This window comes from Raphanus sativus, chromosome 5 (assembly GCF_000801105.2).
Source record: "Raphanus sativus cultivar WK10039 chromosome 5, ASM80110v3, whole genome shotgun sequence".
NCBI classification, from domain to species: domain Eukaryota; kingdom Viridiplantae; phylum Streptophyta; class Magnoliopsida; order Brassicales; family Brassicaceae; genus Raphanus; species Raphanus sativus.
This window is the reverse complement of record NC_079515.1, coordinates 38,680,913-38,704,960: the sequence shown is the minus strand read 5'-3', so window position 1 is coordinate 38,704,960 and position 24,048 is coordinate 38,680,913. Positions and strand designations below refer to the sequence as shown.

Sequence of the window (24,048 nt, the reverse complement as noted above, 5' to 3'; positions counted from 1 at the left end):
AACGAGTGTAGGCCCACCAATCTGAATCCAACAGCATCAGTGATTCAAAGCATCTTGTAAACCTCTAGTTTATTGGGCTCTTAGGTCCGGGCTTAGTTATGACATTTGTCTTTCTTTTTTTTTGAACACAGTTATGACATTTGTCTCATTTCCAGAAATAGACAGTAGGAACATGAAAGTTGTAAAAAAGATTAACGAAAGATACATGTAAATAACTAAATATCCAGAAGAAAATAAAAAGGTAGGGTGGGCATTTTAGTTCAATTATTGGTTTGGTTTGTTTTTTTGGATCTATGAAAACCTTGGTTAATCCAAATTAGTTTGATTTGATTTGTATTTGGTTCAGTTTTATTTTGGTTTAGTGTATGTTTTGTTCGGTATGGTTTGATTCAGTTTAGTTTGGTTTTGTTTGTATTTGTTCGGTTCAATCGAGTTTATTTTTTTTAGTTTTTTCTAATTTTTTTACAAAAATATAATTTATAAAAAACATAAACAAATCATCATTAAACACTGAATCATTACTTTCTTCATATTTAATTATTTTCCGTTTTAATGTTAATGTATAAGATTCATATTCTTTTATTTTATTTTTAGTTATATTTATTTTATTTTCTTTAGAAATAAATAGTATAAATTTTTGTTTAGTTGTTTAGGTTAAATGGTTGAATTAATTAAATTATAATATTATTAATATATTTAATTAATTAAATTCAAAATATTTTGATTTTTGGTTTGGTTCGGTTTAAAACTAAACTAAATCGAACTATTTGGATTGATAAAATCTCGAACCAAATGGTTTTATCATAGAATTTGATTTGGTTTGGATAGATTTGAGTTCGGTAAATCGATTTTGTTTGTTTTGATTTGATTGGTTTTTTTGCCTATCCCTGTAAAAAGAACTATGGTAGGGTAGTATAAGAAGAAGAAACAAATCAATTTATCGAAAACATTATCAAATCACCACCGTTACGTTGAGGAGTGTGCCAATTATCTCACACGTTATCGTCTTTCTATTTATATCATTTTACTTTTCACGTCTCTCCTTAAATTCTGAGCTCCGAGTCGCAATCTCACCAAAAGAAGAGATCGATCGTGTAGAGAAGAAACAAACAAAACAAATGGCTTCGGGAACGAAAGGGAAGACGACGATGGAAGTTGGAGCCGATGGCGTTGCCGTCATAACACTCATCAATCCTCCCGTCAACTCGCTATCATTCGACGGTACACAGCTTTTTACCTTCTCGGATTTGTTCTCAATCTCACCGTTTGATTCTGAATCATGTGAAAATTGGGGTTACGATTGGTTTGATCTCAGACTCTCTTAGTTTTAGCGGAATAGCTTATGATCTCGTATTGGATACTCTGTTTTTGTGTACAGTGCTATACAGCCTCAAGAGTAATTACGAGGAGGCCTTGAGCAGGAACGATGTTAAAGCTATTGTTGTTACTGGTACGTCTGGATAATCATCATCCTCTCTCACAAGTCGGCGAGAAACAGAACGTTTATGCAAAGCTTTTGTGTTTTTTTTTTTGTAACTGTAGGTGCTAAGGGGAAGTTCTCTGGTGGATTTGATATATCTGGATTTGGTGAAATTCAGAAAGGGACTAGTATGTTTTCACACTGTCTTGGTTTCTTTGTTGAGTGTATTGATGTTTTTAGTAATGTATGTTTGATTTATCTCAGTGAAAGAGCCAAAGGTTGGATACATATCGATTGATATCCTAACCGATTTGCTTGAAGGTTACTTTTCTAACTTACCGGCTTAATTGGTTTATGTTATGGTTCTGTTGATGTGTTTCTGAGGGATTTGATTTCTTTCTTTTGATTTCAGCTGCAAGGAAACCGTCTGTCGCTGCTATTGATGGGCTTGCCTTGGGAGGAGGGTTAGAGCTTTCCATGGTAGAGTTTCTATGCTTTAAACTGACGAGCATTTTTTATTGGATGGATGTTGATACAGTTGTATTGTTTTTTTCTTTTCAGGCTTGCCATGCTAGGATATCAGCTCCTGGTGCACAACTAGGTCTGCCCGAGCTGCAACTAGGTGTTATTCCTGGGTTTGGAGGTACATAATCAGCTTTGTTGAATGTCAAATCTATAATGCTTGCCAGTCAAAGGCATACGAGTTTTGATTATATATGAGCTAGAATCTTGGTTCCTATGGACAATCGTATGTTTTAAAACTCGTGGCATAACAAGTCAAAGCATTTTTTATGCAAAGTGGACTATGGGACGGGGATATGTGATTGATGTTTGTGTTGAATGAATCAAGTCACTTTTCGTTTTTTTTTTACTTTCCTAATTGTGCTTCTTTGTATTGATACAGGAACACAGCGTCTTCCACGTCTTGTTGGTCTCACAAAAGCCCTTGAGATGATCTTGGTACGTCAGTACCTTATTCTTATGGTACGGTTAGTCTGCCTTGGTTGAAATCTAACGGCATTTCATTTGTTGAAACATGTAGACATCTAAGCCGGTTAAAGCTGAAGAAGGTCATTCATTGGGTCTTATTGATGCTGTCGTGCCACCTGCGGAGTTGCTAAACGCTGCTCGTCGCTGGGCCCTTGACATTGCCGAGAGGAGAAAACCATGGGTTTCTAGTGTTCTAAAGACTGACAAGTTACCTCCTCTTGGAGAGGCAAGGGAGATACTGAAATTTGCCAAGGATCAGACTCGCAAGCAAGCCCCCAACATGAAACACCCCTTAATGTGCCTTGAGGCTGTTGAAGTTGGTATTGTTTCTGGTCCGAGGGCTGGTTTAGAAAAGGTTATATTATTATCTTGCTGTTACTGCGTTATATGTTCTTTATCGTTTCCCCTGAGAGTAGTGACCCTTAACAAAATTACATTACATTGTCACTCATAGGAGGCTCAAGTCGGCTCAGAAGTGATAAACCTGGATACCACCAAAGGCTTGATACATGTCTTCTTTTCTCAGCGAGGAACTACAAAGGTATTCTAGTCTTTATTTAGTCATGTCATTTAGACTTGTGTACCACCACTATTCTTTTTTCTTACAAAATCTTAACTATTAGCATGAAAGCTTACCCTCTATTATTGAGCCCTTCCAATCTATATTATGGATAGGTTCCTGGAGTTACTGATCGTGGGTTGGTTCCAAGGAAGATTAATAAGGTAGCCATAATTGGAGGCGGGTTAATGGGATCTGGAATAGCCACTGCATTGATCCTCAGTAACTATCCAGTGATTCTCAAGGAGGTTAATGAGAAGTTCTTGGAGGCTGGAATTGGCAGGGTCAAAGGTAGGGATGGGTTTGAATTTCTATGAATTGCTTACTATCGAATTGTAAAAGCTTGAACTGACTAATTTCAGTGGTTTAATCAGCTAATCTTCAGAGTCGTGTAAAGAAAGGAAAGATGTCTAAGGAGAAGTTTGAGAAAACCATGTCTCTCCTTAAGGGTTCTCTTGATTATGAAAGCTTTAGGGACGTGGACATGGTCATCGAGGTAATAATTAGCATAATGAGGCTGAGTTTTTTTTTCATCTATAGCTGCTAAGTAAGTTTACTTTGGTTGATGTCATTTTGGTGGCTTGAACAGGCTGTCATTGAGAATATATCTCTGAAGCAGCAAATTTTTGCTGATCTCGAGAAGTACTGTCCTCAACATTGTATTCTTGCTAGCAACACATCTACCATTGATCTGAACAAAATTGGGGAGCGGACCAAGTCCCAGGATCGGATTATCGGAGCACATTTTTTCAGGTGATTACTTATCCTTTGCGGGTTGGATTACGTATCCTTTGCTCGCTCTACATGTATCATGTTTATTCATTTTCCTGATGCAGTCCAGCACATGTCATGCCACTACTTGAAATAGTTCGGACCAATCATACCTCTGCCCAAGTAATTGTTGACCTGTTAGATGTTGGGAAGAAGATTAGGAAAACACCAGTTGTGGTTGGAAACTGCACAGGGTTTGCAGTTAACAGGATGTTCTTCCCATACACACAGGCAGCTATGTTCCTTGTTGAGCATGGAGCAGATCCATATCTCATCGACAAAGCAGTCAGCAAGTTTGGAATGCCAATGGGTCCCTTCAGGTATATCGCATTGTAAAGATCTATGTCAATCGCGTACATGTTTTTTTAACTGTACCTTTGTTACTGGACGAATAGATTGTGCGACCTGGTTGGATTCGGTGTTGCGATCGCAACCGCAACACAATTCATCGAGAACTTCACAGAGCGGACATACAAATCAATGATTATCCCACTCATGCAAGAGGACAAGAGAGCTGGTATATATCAGAGAGGACAGCTAGACAGTGTTGTATTGATTTAACATTCTTCTAAATCTTGTGAACTTGCTGTTGATTTCAGGTGAAGCCACTCGTAAAGGATTCTATCTTTATGATGATAAGCGCAAGGCTAAACCTGACCCTGAATTAAAGAAATATATCGAGAAGGCAAGGAGCGTATCAGGAGCAGAGCTTGATCCGAAGGTATCTCACTGTCCAAAAATCAAGCAAAGATTTTTCATTTTGCATTTGAAAGGAACTCACTGTTTTTACTGTGGCGGTGCAGTTGGAGAAACTGTCGGAGAAGGAAATTATTGAAATGACGTTTTTCCCGGTAGTGAACGAGGCGTGTAGAGTTTTTGCGGAAGGTATTGCTGTCAAGGCAGCAGACCTTGACATTGCTGGCATATTTGGAATGGGTTTCCCACCTTACAGGTCAGTTTCTGTCATCAAACAAAATCTTTGTAAAATTCTCTTTTGTTCATTGTTGATTTAATCATATCTTTTGTGAACAGAGGTGGAATCATGTTCTGGGCTGATTCCATTGGATCGAAATACATTTACTCAAAGCTAGAGGAGTGGTCCAAGACTTATGGTGAATTCTTCAAGCCTTGTGCTTTCTTGGCTGAAAGGGGATCTAAAGGAGCTCCTCTGGTGAGTATTTCTTTCTCCTCTGGCTTGTACCTTTCAGTTTTGTTACTTGAGCTTGGCTTATATTTCATGACTATTAGTTAGTCAAATCAACATACTACATGACTGTTCTCTAATAATGTCTAGTTTAGCTCAGTTGTAACTCAGATTATTGATTATTCCTCCATCTGTGTTGCAGAGCGCTCCCTTGGAACAAGGCAGGTCGCGGTTATAAGGTCAACGTTTCAACGAGGAACTTTTCTTTGTTGCTGCATCCACTGTTTTTTCTTTATGTCCACATTTACTTGCCAGGAAGTTGGGATCTTTGGCCTCAGGAACTTTTTTAAAATAAAGTCTCATCTCAGGCAGATGAATAAAGTAGAAAGTAAGTTCGAATAGCAATAAGATTTGTTTTTTTTTTTTGTGATGTTACTCATATATAATGCTTTGTCATACAAAGCCTGTCGGATACATTTGTTATAAAGCTTTATGGAGTAATAAGTTCTGTGATTTGTTGATGATTTTCATGGCTCTTCAATACTCTTTTTTTTTTTAAAATTCTGTTATAGGAAGGTTAAATTTTTTCTAAAAAAATTGCTTGGATCTGATGATCAGTGAGTGTGGTTACAGTTTGTAACTCGGTTTCTTATACCTCAGATTTTGGATAGTATTACATATGATAATCTGATGATAATTTGAATCGTACTACCACCCTATGGATGATACTCTAACATATAGCTAGGTGGGTACGATTTAACATTTCATTGTTTTATACAATTTTATAAGTGTAATAAAATGGAGATGTCATGAATAAATAAACGATTTTGTTTTGCTTGGTTGGCTCCTATCAAACAGAGGAAGAAGCCGGTGAATTTCCTAATTAACAAAACTACAAGATGAGTGATATTTAATACAGTAACATGGGGTCTGGACTTATAAAAAGAACTAACATGGGAAACAACTAGGGTATATGCATAGTAAATGTATTTTTGCCTTCTTGTCAACCATCAGTTTTATTGATGGCTTGAAATTAATTAAGTAACCAGTTGATCTTAAGTCTCAATGATGAGGCATGTCGACGTCCATCCAACATGATAACAGAGCTCTCACGTGCACCAAGGAACTCCACGCTTTTCTATTTCTCTACAAACTCTGCTTCATTACAGAGGAGCTGAGAGAGAGAGAGAGAGAGAGAGAGGACTCAACGGTTTTGGTTTTGCTTGTTTCTGCTTTCTTGTGTTAATCTTTTTGTAATAATGAACCTCAAAGATCAAGATATGGGCGAAGGTATGCAATGCATAACACATCCTTATACAAAGAACCCTGGTGGGATATGTGCATTGTGTCTCCAAGACAAACTCGGTAAGCTCGTCACTTCCTCTTTCCCTCTCTCTAAACCTAACCACGTCCCTTCTTCTTCCTCCTCTTCGTCTTCTTCGGCTAATCTTGTCTACAAGAGAAGCAAATCAATGGCTGCTTCTTACGGAGAGAGTTTCAGCCAGCGGAAACGAAGTGGGTTCTGGTCTTTTCTTCATCTCTACTCTTCCAAACAACACCAAGTTGCCTCCACCACCAAAAAGGCCAACAACGTTAGCCATTCTTCGAGACCAAGAAACAAGATCGATAACGGGAAGCACCAGACAACAGAGACATCAAACCAGGTCGTTGGTGGAGGCATTGATGTGATAGTTAAGGAAGAGGATGAGAGGAGCTCTAGTGACAAAGTGGTTGCAGCAACGCCAACAAACAGTGTTGGTAGTGGTGGTGGATCTTCTTTTGGGAGGAAAGTGTTGAGATCAAGATCTGTTGGGTGTGGAAACAGAAGCTTCTCTAGCGATAGGATCTCTAATGGGTTTGGAGATTGTGCCTTGAGAAGGATTGAGTCACAGAGAGAATATTCCACAAAGGTCAGTTGTAATAGTGGTGATGAAGCAGGTGATGCGATGAGTGAAACGGTGAAATGTGGTGGTATCTTTGGCGGGTTTATGATTATGACACCATCAGCATCAACTTCAACATCAGCATCATCAACAGTTGTTCATCATCATCATAAGATGGGGAATAGAAGCGCATGGGGATGGGCAAGTCCAATGAGAGCCAAGACTACTCATAGAGGACGTACTAGTACATAGCCTTCAACTGACAAGAAAACATCTCCAAACTCGGATTCTTTTCCTTCATTGGTTACTATGAAAAGCTAAAACAGATGCATTATTAGTACTTTCAATATCTATATCATGTTTCATTCATGTGTTTATTAGTTAGGCTGTTCTTTTGTTCTTTGGACATCGGTTTGATATTTTGTCTACAATTAGTAATGTAATGTCACATTATTTATCTTTTCCATTTCTATGTTTGGCCTATTATCTAGATGTTGTTCATCATCATAAAAGCTTGGAACCTTTAGGAGAATGAGCTTAGGATCACTTGCTGCTTTGTCTTGTTCTTATGATAATCTTCTTATCAATGGATTGTTATCATTTATCAAAATAGTTGTCACTTAAACCAGAGGTGTTGTTACTATAGTAGTAGTGCTATTATAATACTAACAATCTCCACTTGAAAAAAGCAGTCAACAGAACTTAGGGTTTTAAGTATAAAATGAGTGGGAATCCGAAGGCACATGCCTTTCCACATGCATTATGATTCCAACATTCAATAAGTCAATAGTTTTATCTTCTTTCTTTTATTGGAGCCCCAAAAATTTAAGTAAGACATGCAACTACAAGAAGTCAACAACATCTTCAAAACTATTATCATCATTATCCTCAAGATCAATTTGGTTTTAGATCACCAACCAGCTAATCTATACGTAACATCACAATAAATGCAAAGCCAACATATTGAGTTTGCTGTCCGACCAAAAACCACAAATTTGTAACAGGGAGGAAGACATTGAAATGTCTGTTCGATCAAGACATCACATAACTGTTAGGAATGTCAACAAAAAAAAGAAAACTGTTATGAGAGGCCCTCTTTATAATTTAATAGATTCACATTTGATAATAAGATGATATAATTAATGTGTTGAAAATTTTCAGACATAACAGCAGTGTTATGATAAGATTAATAAATTCAGATTGATATAATATGTGGAAGAGAAGGTCGAGACAAGGACATCAAGAGGGGTCCCTGAGATGAAAATAAAGACGAACAATTCTGCAAAGAGACAGAAGGGAGAAAAGGCTGCCTTCTGACTTAACCCTGTTCATATAATTATTACGTGATCATCTGAATACGATCAATTTTCCGTTGTGATATATTTACAGAGCATCTTTTTTACATCAAAATGTAGTAGGGACCCATGTCATTTCACAATATAACTTTTAGCTCAGAGTTGTTTTCTCTTTTGTTACTAAAGTAAAAATGTTATTGCACTGATCTGATGACAGTGTTGAGGCAATGTTTCTTTCCTATTGCTTTTCCGCCATTTTAATGTGTGTAGAAGGGGGTTCTTATCAAAAGTTTCTTAATATACATGTACATACACATATATGTATATTATGAAACTTTTGATAAGAACCCCCAATGGGTGCTCTAAGTTCTGAACATTGACTAACAGCTTCGGTTCTATAGGTTAGAATAGAGCAAGCATGCTTGATGCACATATCTATGAGTAAACCTGACTTCAGGGTCATCGATTTTATCTTCAGTATATCTTCTTCAATCCATACATATATGTAATACATGTACATGTACAAATATCACAATATATAAGCTTATTCATTTCACACTATTTTATAGCTGTGTACCTATTTACTCATAACTTTGAGCTGATTGTTGAAAATGTAACGTTTGTCTCATATCTTTGTCTTTTGTGCTATAACGGAACCCACCCCTGTTTTTTGTCGTCAAGAGTTAGTATTGGTTCTATAAGATTAACCATCTGAAAACTATTATGCCAGAGCTTGTCTGTATTGTTTACCTTGATTACTCCAGCTTCTGTACCGCAAAAAACAATGTCATTACCAGTAAGGAGGCTTGTTATCTTGCTTCCTGCTGATAACCTTCCCACTTTCTGTTGTGTCCTTCTCAACCAAACCTTGTTTTCCAAGAACCATATGCACTTACTTTAATATTACTATAAATTGTGATGATCCCACATGTATAATTAAGCTAAAAACAGTTTCATTTTATTTGGTTTTGGTCTAGGAAGCATTTCAACTTTACAGAACAAAGATTACCTGAATAGTGTTTGTGGAGGAACTTCGATTTAAGTAGATGAAGTCTTCAACAACAGCCATGGCTACTATATTGGACCCCTTTTCAGCTGATATTGACATTTGTGGCTCATAGCTCCTTCTCAAGTCCTGTAAGCCATATCGTTTAAGTCACTTTTCTTTAGTTTATCACATTGTAACAACTTCTAATATTGTAGATTTTACCTTTATATTGGACATCTCAACATGGGTGCTTGAGCTATATAACATGTCTTTGTACACAACCACTGAGCTGATGGGCTTGTTTTGGATTCTCCAGCTTCTCGTTGGTGCTCTTATCTCTTTCTCCCGTTTATTTGCGAGTATTAATTCCTGAACAGCTATGTTATAACTTTGTGTCTTATGAATACAGTATCATTTGAATGAAAGGCAAGAGATATATGGCCATATATACCTGTATGCTTGAATCTACGCATCCTATATACATCTTTCCTTGGGATGCTACCATACTCTTCACACCTTTACCTTTGAAGATACTTTGTGATGTTCTTGATGAATCAATCATCTGCAGAAAGTTATTATAGCTGCCTATAAGTATTTAAGTTGGAGCTGGTGATTATTATCTGATATTCTCATGTAATAATGAGAGATTTATCAACCTTCATTTTGTGCCCCTTGGTTATGACAAATATCATATTTCCTAATGCTTCTAGTCTCCTAATTGATTCTTTTGTTTTGATGACTTCAACACATTCCAGCTTTCCTTTAACTATCTGCCATATCTATATAAGAGAAGGCTATAAACACACACATTTCACATGAAAATAATAATAATCAGTGTTCAACAGTGAGCTGAATCAGTATATCATACCCTGATAGTTTTATCTGCAGATCCACTTAAGACACTCTCTCCTGTTTCAGAAACTGAAAAGCATGTCACAGCGCTTTTGTGCTCCTTGATGTTCCACAGAAGCGTTGATGATAATTTCTCATCCACATTCCACACCTGATAATCTTGCATGCTTTAGGTAACCTTTCTTTAAACAATTCACTTTCTGTATACACTTTTTATTAAAGTATGTGACACATACCTTGACTGAACCATCTGAGTATCCACTAAAGAGCAAGCCTTTGTGATAGATGAGGGCTGTTACAGCTCCACTTCCAGATTGATGCATCTCTATGGTTTGTGTATGAACACAAGATATCCTCTGGTCCTATAAAAATTGGTCTCAAAATATGAGTCCAGCTCTAAAACCTGACATCTAACACTTGAGTATATATGATCATTCTATTATATTTATAGCTTTAACTTGTGATTTTAATGATGGCTAGAGATTGTAATAACTTGAAGAAGACTTACTGATTTGCTGAATAGATAATATGTTGCTTTATGCAATTCATCAGCCATCCAAGTCATATTTGAAAGACGTCTTAAAGACTCCCTAACTCCTTCCGAGAAATTGATTAGTTTGTGAATCCCTGAATGCACAAAAAACTTCAGTATAAAAACTTATAAATTGTCACATACAAACTTTTCAAGTTCACCTTTGCCAGAGCTAAAATTGTAGATGCATATACAAGCAAGAAGTCTCTCTTCAAGCTCCAAACCAGGGTGTAGAAGTTGTGATATCTCTTCAAGCAAGACTTCACATGCTGAATATTTTAAACTATTTGGACCTTTTGAAATCTCTATACTGAGCCATGCAATGGCTATAAGACATGCCTTTGCTACACTCTTGTTTTTGCTCTTCAGACCTTCTTGTAAACCGCAAAATGTGGATTTTCCCGTCTCAATAATTCTTCTTGCTATCTTACAACACCATCCATCTATTCCTGTATCCTGCAAAAACTTATGAATTTAGTCTTTTTTGGCTTGGCTTGTTAGTTACTATTAAGATGTTTTAACTTTTTTTTTTTAAAGTACCTGTAAGCATTCATCTGACCAGTTGATGTTTCTTATCATATTCATGTGTGAAATAGAAGTTAGACCACCTCTTTTCATCAGCCAAGCAGCAGTGTATGGTTCTCCTTTCCATGAATAGGTTCCACCAATATTCGAAAGAATCAATGTTGATAAAAGCTGCATATTTTTGCATTCACTATATGTAACTGCTTCAAGGAGAGCTCTTATGGCCTCGTTTCTGAACTTTTTGCTCTCAGGAGGGGAATCCTGTTGAGAATTCCCATACTAAGTTATTACTTTAGGTATGTAATAAACAAGACATGGATTTGGAATGTTTAGAACTAACCAGCACATTCAGCTGAAGCAATATATCTGCTGCAAAGAGTCTGTGATCTCCCTGCAACTGTTTAATACACTGCAGCAACGTATCCTGAATGTCAAAACTTCCTTCTTTCTTTATCTGCTGCAGAATCTTAATAGCTGATGACCTGAAAAGTACAAGTATGTTATATATGAAAAGTGTGACTAGCATAGTCTGAAATAAAAGTTTGCTGGTTGAGAATATGTTATACCTTGGTATCTTCAGGACCTCATGAAGAAACTGAAGAGCAATGAAGATTTCTTCTCTGTCTTTGCTCTGTAGGAGATGCGCAAAAGGAGCCACTCGAGTATGCTGATAGATATACTTCCTGTTGATTCCATCAAACTTCATGCACTTGACTAAAACTCTGGCCAAGGAGATGAATTCCCCTGAGTTTCCACTTTTTGCAACATCAAGAAGTCCACCAAGGACAGAAGGAGAGCTGATCTCAGCCAAGTGCATGGTGTTTGTAGCATGATCAAAAGCAGTAACAAGCACTTCAATTATCATCAGTGATGCTGCAGGAGGTGTCAAGAGAGGAGGTGAAGGTCTAAATGTGTACGAAGAGGAAGAAGAAGTGGATGCAACGACATCCACAAGAGCTGGTAACAGCTCAAGACTTTTTATTTCTGTTGGAGATGGTTTTATCAGGTAGATGAGAATAGCTGCTTCTTGCACATTCTGTTTCAGGGCGTTTGCTAAATGGCTTAGATTCAAACCCTTCTTCTTGACCTCATCTATAGCTGTTCGATTAACTGATATGATCTTGGTAAGTGCGGTCATTGACGCTTTAATCACAGTTTTCTCCTCAGAACTTGAAATAGCTGTAAGCAACTGATCTAGAATGACATCCTTGAGCATGCTATATTTGACTCCTTGTTTCCCGTTGAGAATTTGATAGATCATTGTAACCTCTGAGAGATACTTCTCATCATCGTTCCCTAGAACTTCCTTTATAAAGCTCTGTAGGTTCTCCCATAAACTCATTCTCCGGGCTCTTCTTGAATGTGTCTGAACTCCATCTCCTAGTTGTATGGTTTGCAGATTTCTCCTCATTCCTTCAAAAGTTATGGAACCATAGGATGAATCTTCTTCTAACTCCAGTTGCCTCAAAGAAGAGACATCTTCTATGTGGGCACTCCTAGCTTTATATGCTTGCTGAGCCTGAATGTCAAAGATGGAACGGTTAAAATGACCGATTAAACTTTGAGATCTGTTGGCTAATGTCTCTTCATTATATGCTTTGGTTGGCTGAGAGTCATTCAAGAAGTCATTGAGGCTCATGACTCTTGTATCTTTTCCAACCTCTGGATTGTAATCTTCATGCAGGTTCCAATCCAAACATGAGGAACCTTTGAAGTTGTTTGCAGATTTTTCAATCTTCCTTGATGTTTTGGATTTGTTAAAGATGTCATTAAGCTCATTCTCTTGCATATCAACACTCTGGGGGTTCTGGTACTGCAATGACTTCAACATGGAGACCATGAAGTTAAAGAATATATAATGTTAAACTTTACGCCCAAGAAAATGTATGGTCATTAATGAACCTACCTCACAGGTAACTGAATGTTCATTAGCTGTATATATCGCTGGCCTGTTCATGTGTAGATGTTAGCAACACTGCATATACTTATTGACTTTTACAATTAGGTTTTCTCTGTTTCAGGAACCAAATACCAAAAGAGAATTACAGAACAGACTTATGTGTGTTTGATTATAAGCTTGGAACCCATACCTATATTTCATTGGCCTTTGAAGCAGCTTCTCTGTACATTCACTGGACCGTTGATGACTCTTTCCATATGATATAACCTGGTAATAAGTTGCTCTATATTTATACTTCCTTGCAATATCTCTGACCTCTTCATCTGACTTAGACACACCAGGAGTGAAGAAAATACACTGGCAGAGCTCAGGGGCAATGTCATTTCTTAGGACATCAGGTGAGACCAAAACTGACTGGAGAAAATGCAATGTGGTCTGCAGGGAATCACCTTGGAGACAGCTTACGATGGAGAGGTAATAGTAAGAGAAAGCAACCAAGGTTGAGTTGGGAACACCTGAAGTGGTGGTTCCTTGTTCTTCAAGCAACGCAGGCATTTGAAGCATCCTCTCTGAGTTTCTGAGGCGAGACATCTTCTCTTCTGAGGTTTCGGGTTGAATAGAAGCTTCGATGCTTTGGATTCCCCAATAGAGATTCGAGAGAGCAGAGTGTTCGGAGGAGAATTCAAAGAGTGTATTCTCCTCTTCAATGCTTAACATGCTAATGCATTGCTGCTTAAGTGAAAACCATACTTCAGGGTTTGATATAACGCTGAGAATGTAGTCGTTGATGGAAACTACAATCTCCTGAATGGATTCAAGATCAGAACTCTCATTACAGGAGATAAGATTTGGAGGAGAAGGTGGAAGGTAAGCCATTTGCTGATACACTGTTGTCTGTTGCACACAAGTTTAAGATGGTTTTATGGGATAAGATGAGAGAGAGAGACTAGAGAGAGAGAACAGAGGTGTAAGAACAATGTAATCTCGTGAAGGAACAAGCCAAACTCCAAAAAAGAATGAAAACGATTGGTCCTAGTTTGTATTCTTTTGCTGTCAAAAGGATACATAGTAAAAAAAGTCAAAAGTCTTGCGTGTGTCGGAGGAAACCTAAGAGAAAGAGCTTTATTATGAAAATAATGTTAGCTTCAAAAGTATTGTTATGGATGCTATGATTTGTATAAGTAGTGGAAGAGGACGGTTGGTGAGATTATTAAGTTTAGAGATCTTTATTTCAACCACATTATGAATATTAATATCCATCAAAAAGGGTTTAAAATTATTGTTTACAATATCTTTGACCTTTTGTTTAAGCTTACATAGGACCGTAAGGTTTGTGGAGAAAATGACAAAACAATGTGTTATACTTTTTTCTTACTTTATGTTCAAACTCGAGTATATCTATAAATTATACCTACACTATATTTGATGATCGTGTCAAAAACCCATTTTGTATCTTAGTTGGTTTTGGCCTTTGAGGTTATAAAACAAATGATAAAATGGTTGAAAAAAAAGTTGGGCCCCATGAAAAGGAAGTAAGCTTGAGGATTGTCTGTCACGGGGAACGAGGAGCTATGATGGAAATAGAAGAAGCTGAGGTACAAAAAATAAAATAAAGAATGTTCAAGAGTTCATCTCTCGTTGCCCTCTCATCATGCAATGCAAAACATTCGTTCTTGATTTTCTATGTCTTTTGTGTGGTTGTGTAAATGGTGATCAATGATGGTATATGGATTGGGTTTTACTATTAGACACAAATTTTTCCATATCGATAGTTGGAAAAGATCTTTAGTAATATATAAGGTGGATGGACTACTCCACTAATCACCAATTGGTTTTAAGTGTGAAACACATCTTGCTTAATATGGTATCAGAACCCGATCCACGCAATCCAACCCGATCCACATCGATCTAGCATAAAGTTAGCCCATTGATCTTTATCCAAACATTCCGAGATTAACGTTCAGAGAACCATCATCTCGAGGGGGCGTATTAGACACAAAGTGTTTCACATCTAGTTGAAAGAGATCTTTAGTAATATATAAGATAAATGAACCTCTCAAATAATCACCAATTGTGATTTTAAGTGTAGAGCTCATCTAGTTTAACATATTATAATGAAGAGGAGAAGACTACGCTAGATTAAACGAAGAAGATGAAAACAATTGTTTTGTTTATTTTATTTTGAAATACCATTTCCTTAGATGGTATTTGTTTCTAATGAATTTTATCTATAAAACCAATTATCTGATAATTCTAAATAATTCTTGATAAATATTATGAGTGAAATTCTTATTTTCCATAAGGAGAGATTTGAAAGAATTTGAGCAAATGACTAATTTAATAAGTATGGATTTGGTAGGACTTCTATAAATACTAGATAAGATAAGAAGAGATTTGAACAAAAACTAAAATTCTCTCAAATCATCAATACAATAAACCCCTCTAGATCTTTGATTATTGAGCTAAAGTATTTGAATAATGAATAACCTATTATTTTTTTATATGTAGTGAGGTCAAAACACTAGTGATTATACTGGCCATCACACACGATTGAACTACGGACCGAACCGAGCAAACTGACATAAAACCCATTAGCCATGGGCCAGGCTTACAAATTTTATGAAATTCTAAAGTTTACTTATGGTGCTTTTTGGGCGTCGGTAAATGTAGATGAATCCCCCTCTAAAACATTGAAGATCCTGACATCTTTTAATTTTCTGTTAAAGTGGTTCTGTTAATTATCGTAAACAACGTTTGAAAGGAAACGTCCCACGAGTTTCGAAGTAATTTAAAAGAAAAAAAAAACAAAAAAGAGGAAAATAATTTGAACTTTACAAAAAGACAAACGCGTCCCTCGCTCGCTTCCCATTACATATTCCAACTGTAATGAAAAGAAAAAAAAGAGAAAAATAGAAAAAAGACACACTCTCTCACACACTCATCATCGACAAAATGTATCAAGATCGTCAAGGCGTTATAGGCGGCGGTGGCGGATCCACGCCACACGGCATCATACTCGCCGTCGTTGTGGCATTGGTAGTGTTCGTTCCCTTCTTCCTCGGAGACGGCGGAGAAGCCATCACAGAAGGGATCGCAGAGCTTCTAAGTCCGGTGGGACTTCTCTTGCTCCCCATCCTGCTTCTCCTCACCATTCAGTTCCTCTCGTCCGAGCGCGGTTCCTTCGTGTCCGCCATTTTCTCCACCGGAGAGCCAGAGTCCATTCACAGGGTTAGCGGATCTCCTGTCGGCGTCGCGCTGTTCCTAGTTCTGATCTTGTTCTTGCTCTACAACCGCTTCTCCATCTTTGGTGGAGGGGATGATTCCGACGACTGAAACGACGTCGTATCTTCAGATCTGTAGTTTTTTTTTTTTAATTTTATTTCGAAAACAGTTAATGGATTATTAATATATTTATTCGATTTTGTGTCTTTTTATTTATTTTTTATTTTCTTTTGATTTATTTAACGGTTGAAGTCAACTATACAGCGGTTTGATTGATGTATGTTGTTGGTACGCACGCGAGTCATGTGACTGATGCCGCAATTTCCAAGTTTTTTTATTTAAATTTGATCTTAATGAAATAGTTATAATTCGTATGAAAATTTTAATTTCAAATTGTGGGGATATTACACTATAGTTTTGTATGAGGATTTTTGAGTAATATATTTTCTTGGGAGACGGACACATTGGAGTTTCGGAATCGTCCTCGTCGTGTCCCCACCACATGACCACGTGAGAAGACTATTATCAGAGATTCAGAGACATTATTCTGCTACCTCATTTGCAATCCTTATTTAATAATATGATTTCGTACACCATGTTACTACTTTTTACTGGCGAAATTCTCTATGACAAATTTCGTCGAATTAATAAATTTTCTTCTTAAAAGTAGTTTTAAATACATAACTAACTTTTTTTTTTAGATTTTTTTTCTTTTTTCAACTACCGACGCTCTCTACGATGACCGGGTAACCCGACCAGACTGGTACGACCCAGGCCATAAAGGTTTGGTTCATGGATCAAATATGTTAAAGCCCAAATCCGTTAAGACTTCTTACCCTCTGGAATTTGTATGGGCCTTTTTCTCTTTCGGCCCAAACCTATGTCTTCCTTCTCGTTAAACCCCTCTCCCTCTCTACACTTCCTTGCAAAAATAAAGCTTTGATTGTTGTCTTCTTACGGAACATACTTTCAGTCTATCGTACTGAACTCGAGATTACTCAGCTCTTCGGAACATAAAAGCAAGAAAATATGCAGATTCTATTAAGACCAGGTAAATCAAGTTTTCTGTAAAAGTTTCAATCTTTTGATGAAAATGGTTATGAATCTATTTGAATCTGGTGCAGGAACTATCTTTCGAAAGTATACAAAAAAACCATATCGTGTTTTCTCCCTTTGTAAGAAGAATCTATCATCTTCATCTGATAACGGCGAAAAGCCTAAACCTTTAGAGGGTAATAACAACAGACAAGTCGTCAACGAGATTTGCAAAGTTCTCTCGAGTGGTCCGTGGGGACCTTCCTCCGAAACTGCGCTCTCCTCTCTAAACTTGACTCCTCAACCAGAGTTGGTCATTAGTGTATTACGTCGTCTGAAAGATGTTAACCTCGCAATTGATTACTTCCGTTGGTTCGAGAGAAGAACCGAGCTTCCTCACTGTCCTGAATCCTACAACTCGTTGCTCTCTTTAATGTCTCGTTGCGGAAAGTTTGAATCTTTGGAGCCTATCCTCGGAGAAATGAGCGTTGCAGGGTTTGGCCCGTCTGTCAACACATGTATAGAGATGGTTGCTAGCTGCGTTAGGGCCAACAAGCTCAAGGAAGGTTTTGATGTGTTGCAGATGATGAGGAAGTTCAAGTTTCGACCTGCCTTCTCAGCTTACACCACTCTCATCGGCGCTCTCTCAGCCGTTAATCATTCCGATACGATGCTGACTCTCTTCCAGCAGATGCAGGAGTTAGGATACGAGCCGACGGTTCATCTCTTCACGACGTTGATCCGTGGTTTCGCTAGAGAAGGGAGAGTTGACTCCGCTTTGTCCTTGCTTGATGAGATGAAGAGCAGCTCTCTTGACGCCGACATTGTTCTTTACAACGTCTGTATAGATTGTTTCGGTAAAGTGGGGAAAGTTGATATGGCTTGGAAGTTTTTTCATGAGATGGAAGCGAGTGGTTTGAAGCCTGATGAAGTCACTTACACCAGCATGATTGGAGTTCTCTGCAAGGCCAATAGATTGGGCGAAGCTGTGGAGATGTTTGAGCATTTGGAGAAGAGCAGACGCGTACCTTGCACTTACGCTTACAACACAATGATTATGGGTTACGGCTCGGCTGGAAAGTTTGAGGAAGCGTACAGTCTGTTAGAGAGACAAAGAGCCAAAGGGTCTATACCGAGTGTGATCGCTTATAATTGCATTCTCACATCCCTGAGGAGAATGGGGAGAGTGGACGAGGCGTTGAGATTGTTTGAAGAGATGAAGAAAGATGCTGCACCGAACCTTTCAACCTATAACATTCTCATTGACATGCTGTGTAGAGCTGGTAAGCTTGACTGTGCTTTTGAGCTGCGTGATTCAATGGAGAAGGCTGGTTTGTTTCCTAATGTCAGGACTGTGAACATAATGGTTGATCGGCTATGTAAAGCGCAGAAGCTTGATGAAGCTTGTGCTGTATTTGAGGAGATGGATTATAAAGTTTGTACACCAGATGAGATTACGTTTTGCTCGCTTATAGATGGTTTAGGGAAGGTAGGGAGAGTTGATGACGCTTACAAAATCTACGAGAAGATGTTGGATGCTGAGTGTAGGCCTAACTCTGTTGTCTACACATCTCTCATAAGGAGCTTCTTCAACCATGGTAGAAAAGAAGATGGACACAAGATATACAAGGAGATGATTCATCAGAAGTGTTCTCCTGATTTGCAGTTTCTTAACACATACATGGACTGCATGTTCAAAGCTGGTGAGCCTGAAAAGGGAAGAGCTATGTTTGAGGAAATAAAAGCTCGTGGTTTCGTCCCTGATGCTCGAAGCTACTCGATATTAATCCATGGACTGATCAAAGCAGGGTTTGCTAATGAGACTCACGAGTTGTTTTACTCCATGAAGGAGCAAGGCTGTGTGCTGGACACGCGTGCTTACAACATCGTCATTGATGGTTTCTGCAAGTGTGGGAAAGTTAACAAAGCTTATCAGCTCCTGGAGGAAATGAAGACGAAAGGTTTAGAACCGACTGTTGTTACGTATGGTTCAGTCATTGATGGACTTGCCAAAATAGATAGGCTAGATGAAGCTTATATGCTCTTTGAGGAAGCGAAGTCAAAGAGAATAGAGCTAAACGTGGTGATCTACAGTAGTCTTATTGATGGGTTTGGGAAAGTAGGCAGGATTGATGAAGCTTACCTTATCTTGGAGGAGCTTATGCAGAAAGGATTAACACCTAATGTTTACACGTGGAACTCGTTGCTTGATGCGTTGGTGAAAGCTGAGGAAATCAACGAAGCTCTCGCTTGTTTTCAGTCTTTGAAAGAGATGAAATGCACGCCGAACCAAGTTACTTACGGTATCTTGATCAACGGTCTCTGTAAAGTCAGGAAGTTCAATAAAGCCTTTGTCTTCTGGCAAGAGATGCAGAAGCAAGGGATGAAACCAAGCACTGTTTCATACACCACCATGATCTCAGGACTTGCAAAGGCTGGGAACATTGCAGAGGCTGGTTCGCTGTTTGATCGGTTCAAGGCCAACGGTGGCGTACCGGACTCGGCTTGCTACAATGCTATGATTGAAGGTCTGAGTAATGGAAACAGGGCGATGGATGCTTATTCGTTATTTGAGGAAACGCGTAGGAAAGGATTGAATATTCATAACAAAACCTGCGTTGTGCTTTTGGATACTTTGCATAAGAATGATTGTCTTGAGCAAGCAGCTATAGTGGGAGCTGTTTTGAGGGAAACGGGAAAGGCAAAGCACGCTGCACGATCTTGGTAGGGAGTAGTTACTTGTTTTCTTGTATAGGACAAGAAGAAAAACGTTCCTGATTGTGTCTGATACCAATCAAGGGGTCGCTCTGAACGTTTTTGATCTACAAGGATCACAAGTTTTGGAGATGACAAGCTACTTCTGCACCTGAAGAAGAAGAAGCAGAAAGTTGAAGAAGAATGTCACCGGAAATGAATTTCATATCACTGCAATGTAACACATAGCACGAGTTTGATCTTTTATGATCCTATCCTGATTCCTGAGCTTGAAAGCCTACTCTTTTTTTTTTTGGGTCAAAAGCTTGAAAGTCTACTTATTGTATTACTTCGGACGAATGATTTGCAGGTTTTGTTAGACGAGAAAGATGCATTGAAATCTAAAGCAAAACTGTTTACGTAGCTTGTCGATGTAATTAAGATAATACAAAATCATGTGGTTACTATCATAGATAACTTCATTAATTGATAGGTTTGGTGTGTGAAAAAAACACACAAAGGTGCAGAGACTGTTACATGGAAGCATTGAGAATGATAAAATCTTGCGGTGCTACCATTTTACATAGAAGTAGAACCATACCAAAACTCACAAGGAACCAAAGACAATTTTAACGTTACAATCATGAATCCAAGTTCAAATATGACTGAGATTCAAAGATCTTTGCTTTCTAGAGCTGGGTACTAGCTTTCTGTGGCGGTTCTTGTAGTAACTCTTCTTCTAATTCATCATAGTATATTGGTACAAGTATATTGAAAAAAAGCAATCTCAACTATTATAGTTGCTGAATGCATTTTTAGCTGTGTACATCATCATCTTGCTAGTTCACCCAATGTGGCAATGTTGAATCAAAGATAAAAAAGGAAGAAGATAAAAAACCCCTTCAGCTGTCATGTGAAGAAGTCTATATAGTTCAAATGTGAGTGTCATAGATCAACAAGTTATGAGAAACAAAATATAAAAAGCTCGCTTTGGTCTGAAAACAAACGAGATCTTTATTTTTTCACTCACTCACGCAAGGGAAGATCCAAAATCGTCTACTTTTAACTAATCAACACATACAAACCCCACTAAACAGCTTTGCAGGTCTTCTTGTTATGTCCTAGTCCCTTGCACTTGCTACACTGTAGCTGACGTTTTATCATATCCAACGGCTCAACGCGCTTCATCTTCGGTCTCCCCGGTGTCCTCCTCGTGGGAGGAGGTGTCACCGCAACCAAACCCTCCACCGGCTCCTCCAGCATCATCCTATCCATGTTAGGCACAGGCTGGATCGACTCTGCATACATCAACCTGTGGCTCTCGACCGTTAAGTATCTAGAGCAATACTCATAAGGGCTTTTCTCTATGCACATGATCACAGCAACTGCATGGCTGCATGGCAAACCCGTCAGCCTCCAGATCTTGCAGTCACAATCACACTGGTCGATATCAACTATGTTGACGGAAGAGTCTCCTCCGTTAACCTGGAACAAGCTGCCTTCTGGTGGTGAGACCTGAAGCGTCTGTGCAAGTCCTATCTCTTTCTGAAGCTTCTCTTCGTTGGTCGGTGTCAGCGTTGTGACCCAGTCACGGGACTGCACCTGACGTGTGTAGATAGACTGCATCATCTTGGCTCGAAACTCATCGATCATTTGAGTGATGGGAAACTCATGTGCTTCAGACACCCAGCTATAGAACTCTTGCCCGAAGGTCGAGTACATCAGGTTATATCTCTCCCCTTGGAACAACGCATTTGCCCAATGGTGCGGTTCGCTCTCTGTAACCCAAGCACAAGCATCAGGAGATATGTTTCTCATACTCTCCGTGGCGCTGCAGTATCCTTCCGGTGTTGCTGCGTACGCCACAGAGTAGAAGTCGTTGAGCATGTACCGTCTCGCTTCGTGAGAAAACTGACCCTTCAAGTCAGTATTCATCTTCTCAGCTAGCTGGCGTAGACAGTAGGCGTGGTGCGCGTCTTCAAATACCTGAGGTATAGCTTCCTTCAGACCGTTCTGAAAATCCGCAACGAATGTGATCCTTCTGGATTCAGACAAGGCGGATTTAAGCTGTTCTAGAAACCAAAGCCAGTTCTCTTCCGTCTCTGCATCAACGATGGCAAATGCTACTGGGAATACACCGTCCTCGGCGTCAGCAGCTGTTGCTATAAGCATAACACCTTGGTACTTTGAGTTAAGGACAGCGTTGTCAAGGAAAAGAAGAGGGCGTGAGCCTTGTTTAAACCCGGATATCGAAGCGTAGAACGATACGAAGAGACGGTGGAAGCTTGAATCTTCTTTAGTCACGAAAGTGGCGATGCTTCCAGGGTTCGTCTCCTTGATCTTCTCGCATAGAAGAGGAAGCTGACTATAGGCCTCTTTGTAAGAGCCTTGGAGCTGCTCTCTAGCAACCTCTTTAGCCCTCCACGCCTGCGAGTAGTTCAACTGAATACCATACTCTCTCTTTATATCCTCAGCGATGTCTTTAGGCTTGTAGTCAGGGAAGGCTTTCAGCTTCTCTTTCAAGATGGTTCTCACCCACCCTCTAGTCGCGCGGTAGCCAGGTTTGATGACGGCTCTCTCGCACGTGTGCCTCGGGTTCATTTTCTTGATGCATATCAGCTGAGTCGTCGACAGCCTCGCCGCTGTGATGCGCCACGGACAGCCCTGAGCTTTGCACTTGACGGAGACGCGGTGGCTGTCGTTTTTCTTGTACTTGTAAGCGAAGCCGTGAGCCACGGAGTACTTGTGCAGCGCGTCTCGGAACTCGATGAAGCTGTTGAACCGTTGATCAACGCCTGTGATGACGTTCTCCCACTGCTGTATCGCCGTGTGGTGTTTCTGATCGAGTAAAACAAAGTTGCACGGTAAAGGGCTTTCGTCAGGCATGGCTAAGTCAATTTGAAAATCATTTGTCATATCCTCATCGACAACATCGTCTTCTCCTGTAGCAGTGATTACAGGTACAACACCTTCTGATGCAGTAGTCCTACTTGACCTGTAAAATTTAATCCACACATCACACGTTTAGCTAGAGTAAAAGCTGCAAATAACTTGAAGATAACCGAGCAATTCTAACTATGATTAGTTCAATGGACTAAAGACAAGTTCTACACTAATCTAAAATTTAATCAACTCACTGGGGGTGTCAAAATGACTTAGCTCTCGCTCAACTCAGTTTAACTCATGATGAGCTAGATCTTCCATGAGATCTCTCTCAGCTCACTTATTATATGAGTTTCAATAAGTAAACTCGAACTTAGATCATCTTGATACAACTTAGTTAGATCATCTTCGATCACGAGTCAAACTGAGTTAGATCATCTTTAACACCAATGTTCACATATTAGAGTTACACCAGCTTCTTCTATAAACTTGTAACAAAATGTAACAAGGGGACTATAATAACAACATGTACCTACTGGCAGGCATGTTGGAGAGATTGACGACACCAGCTTCTTGAGGCATGACGAAAACCTCAACAGTCCCAGCATCAGCAGAGAACTTAACCATGCGCATGAAGTCCTTATCCTTGGAGATGGTGATAAGAGTCTTCTTGTTTCCAGGGAGAAAGTACTTGAGCGTGGTCATCGTCTCCACACCGAAACCGAAATACTCAGCCAGCTCTGTCTTGAAATCAGTCATTGAAGTGTTGTGATCAATGTCTATAGCAAAGGCGTCGCCACTACCGGAATAGGACAACAATCCGTCGTCTTTGTTGGTTACGAACTCTCCTCCTGACCGACATATAGCTATCACTTTGTTGTTGTTGGTAGCCATTACCAAACAAATACACCTGTAAAATTGCAAAGTTACGATTTTTATTTTCGAATTCAGTGCGAAACTTGAACATGTCGAAATTATAAACCCTAATTTCACAAAACGACGAATCCGAAATTGAGCAATAAATAGATCATAGTTCAGACAGAAGAAGGTTAAATCTTAGGGTTCGGAGATATGACATCAGTGTACCGTTGATTACGTCAGCGTAAGACGACAGGACGATCGCGAATTGGGTTCTCGTTTCAGGGGAAAAAGAATCGAAATTTGCAGAGCCCTTTTCTCCGGCAGACGAGAGAGAGAGAGAGGGAAAAGATCACGTGCGGCTGTAAGAGAGAAGGGAGACGTAAACCGCAGCGTTTTTAGGACGTTATAGAAGAACCTAGGGAACACAAATCAGCGTTTAGCGTCTTGTATTTATACGATTTATGAAGTTGTTTTACTTTTTTCAACTGTCGAAA

At 39.0% G+C, this 24,048-nt stretch overlaps 6 protein-coding genes across 7 annotated transcripts; 4 read left to right on the top strand and 2 right to left on the bottom strand.

Moving 5' to 3' along the window:
* Nucleotides 1–360: 360 nt before the first annotated feature.
* Nucleotides 361–5,408, top strand: LOC108862021 (glyoxysomal fatty acid beta-oxidation multifunctional protein MFP-a). Its single transcript, XM_018636030.2, has 18 exons — nt 361–1,221; nt 1,379–1,450; nt 1,543–1,608; nt 1,685–1,741; nt 1,833–1,900; nt 1,982–2,063; nt 2,325–2,380; nt 2,463–2,765; nt 2,865–2,951; nt 3,086–3,260; nt 3,344–3,465; nt 3,559–3,722; nt 3,806–4,060; nt 4,136–4,257; nt 4,340–4,461; nt 4,544–4,692; nt 4,773–4,911; nt 5,087–5,408. The coding sequence occupies exons 1-18, from the start codon at nt 1,119–1,121 to the stop codon at nt 5,120–5,122; spliced, it is 2,178 nt and encodes a 725-aa protein (XP_018491532.2). The 5' UTR covers nt 361–1,118; the 3' UTR covers nt 5,123–5,408.
* A 134-nt stretch (nt 5,409–5,542) lies between these two features.
* Nucleotides 5,543–7,212, top strand: LOC108860279 (uncharacterized). The gene has a single exon (XM_018634174.2). It carries the CDS (start codon nt 6,144–6,146, stop codon nt 7,017–7,019), a length of 876 nt encoding a protein of 291 aa, XP_018489676.1. The 5' UTR covers nt 5,543–6,143; the 3' UTR covers nt 7,020–7,212.
* A 1,288-nt stretch (nt 7,213–8,500) lies between these two features.
* Nucleotides 8,501–13,769, bottom strand: LOC108857238 (putative E3 ubiquitin-protein ligase LIN-1). The gene is made up of 15 exons (XM_018631197.2): nt 13,050–13,769; nt 12,866–12,908; nt 11,526–12,781; nt 11,300–11,441; nt 10,975–11,220; nt 10,596–10,890; nt 10,411–10,529; nt 10,139–10,264; nt 9,919–10,053; nt 9,707–9,829; nt 9,502–9,612; nt 9,273–9,419; nt 9,072–9,197; nt 8,813–8,929; nt 8,501–8,725 (listed from the first exon to the last, which is right to left on the bottom strand). Exons 1-15 carry the CDS (start codon nt 13,733–13,735, stop codon nt 8,708–8,710), a joined length of 3,690 nt encoding a protein of 1,229 aa, XP_018486699.1. The 5' UTR covers nt 13,736–13,769; the 3' UTR covers nt 8,501–8,707.
* A 1,965-nt stretch (nt 13,770–15,734) lies between these two features.
* LOC108860243 (uncharacterized) lies at nt 15,735–16,355 on the top strand. Its single transcript, XM_018634145.2, has one exon. It carries the CDS (start codon nt 15,812–15,814, stop codon nt 16,190–16,192), a length of 381 nt encoding a protein of 126 aa, XP_018489647.1. The 5' UTR covers nt 15,735–15,811; the 3' UTR covers nt 16,193–16,355.
* A 663-nt stretch (nt 16,356–17,018) lies between these two features.
* LOC108862167 (pentatricopeptide repeat-containing protein At3g06920) lies at nt 17,019–20,336 on the top strand. The gene is made up of 2 exons (XM_018636214.2): nt 17,019–17,132; nt 17,206–20,336. Exons 1-2 carry the CDS (start codon nt 17,111–17,113, stop codon nt 19,842–19,844), a joined length of 2,661 nt encoding a protein of 886 aa, XP_018491716.2. The 5' UTR covers nt 17,019–17,110; the 3' UTR covers nt 19,845–20,336.
* A 359-nt stretch (nt 20,337–20,695) lies between these two features.
* LOC108862168 (uncharacterized) lies at nt 20,696–23,976 on the bottom strand. 2 transcript variants are annotated; one of them, XM_018636215.2, is made up of 3 exons: nt 23,780–23,976; nt 23,226–23,603; nt 20,696–22,805 (listed from the first exon to the last, which is right to left on the bottom strand). In XM_018636215.2, the coding sequence occupies exons 2-3, from the start codon at nt 23,585–23,587 to the stop codon at nt 20,900–20,902; spliced, it is 2,268 nt and encodes a 755-aa protein (XP_018491717.1). In that variant the 5' UTR covers nt 23,588–23,603; nt 23,780–23,976; the 3' UTR covers nt 20,696–20,899. The 2 variants fall into 2 exon arrangements, with proteins under 2 accessions (XP_018491717.1, XP_056842701.1); XM_056986721.1 differs by lacking the exon at nt 23,780–23,976 and having other exon boundaries at nt 23,230–23,369.
* Between the last annotated feature and the right edge of the window lie 72 nt (nt 23,977–24,048).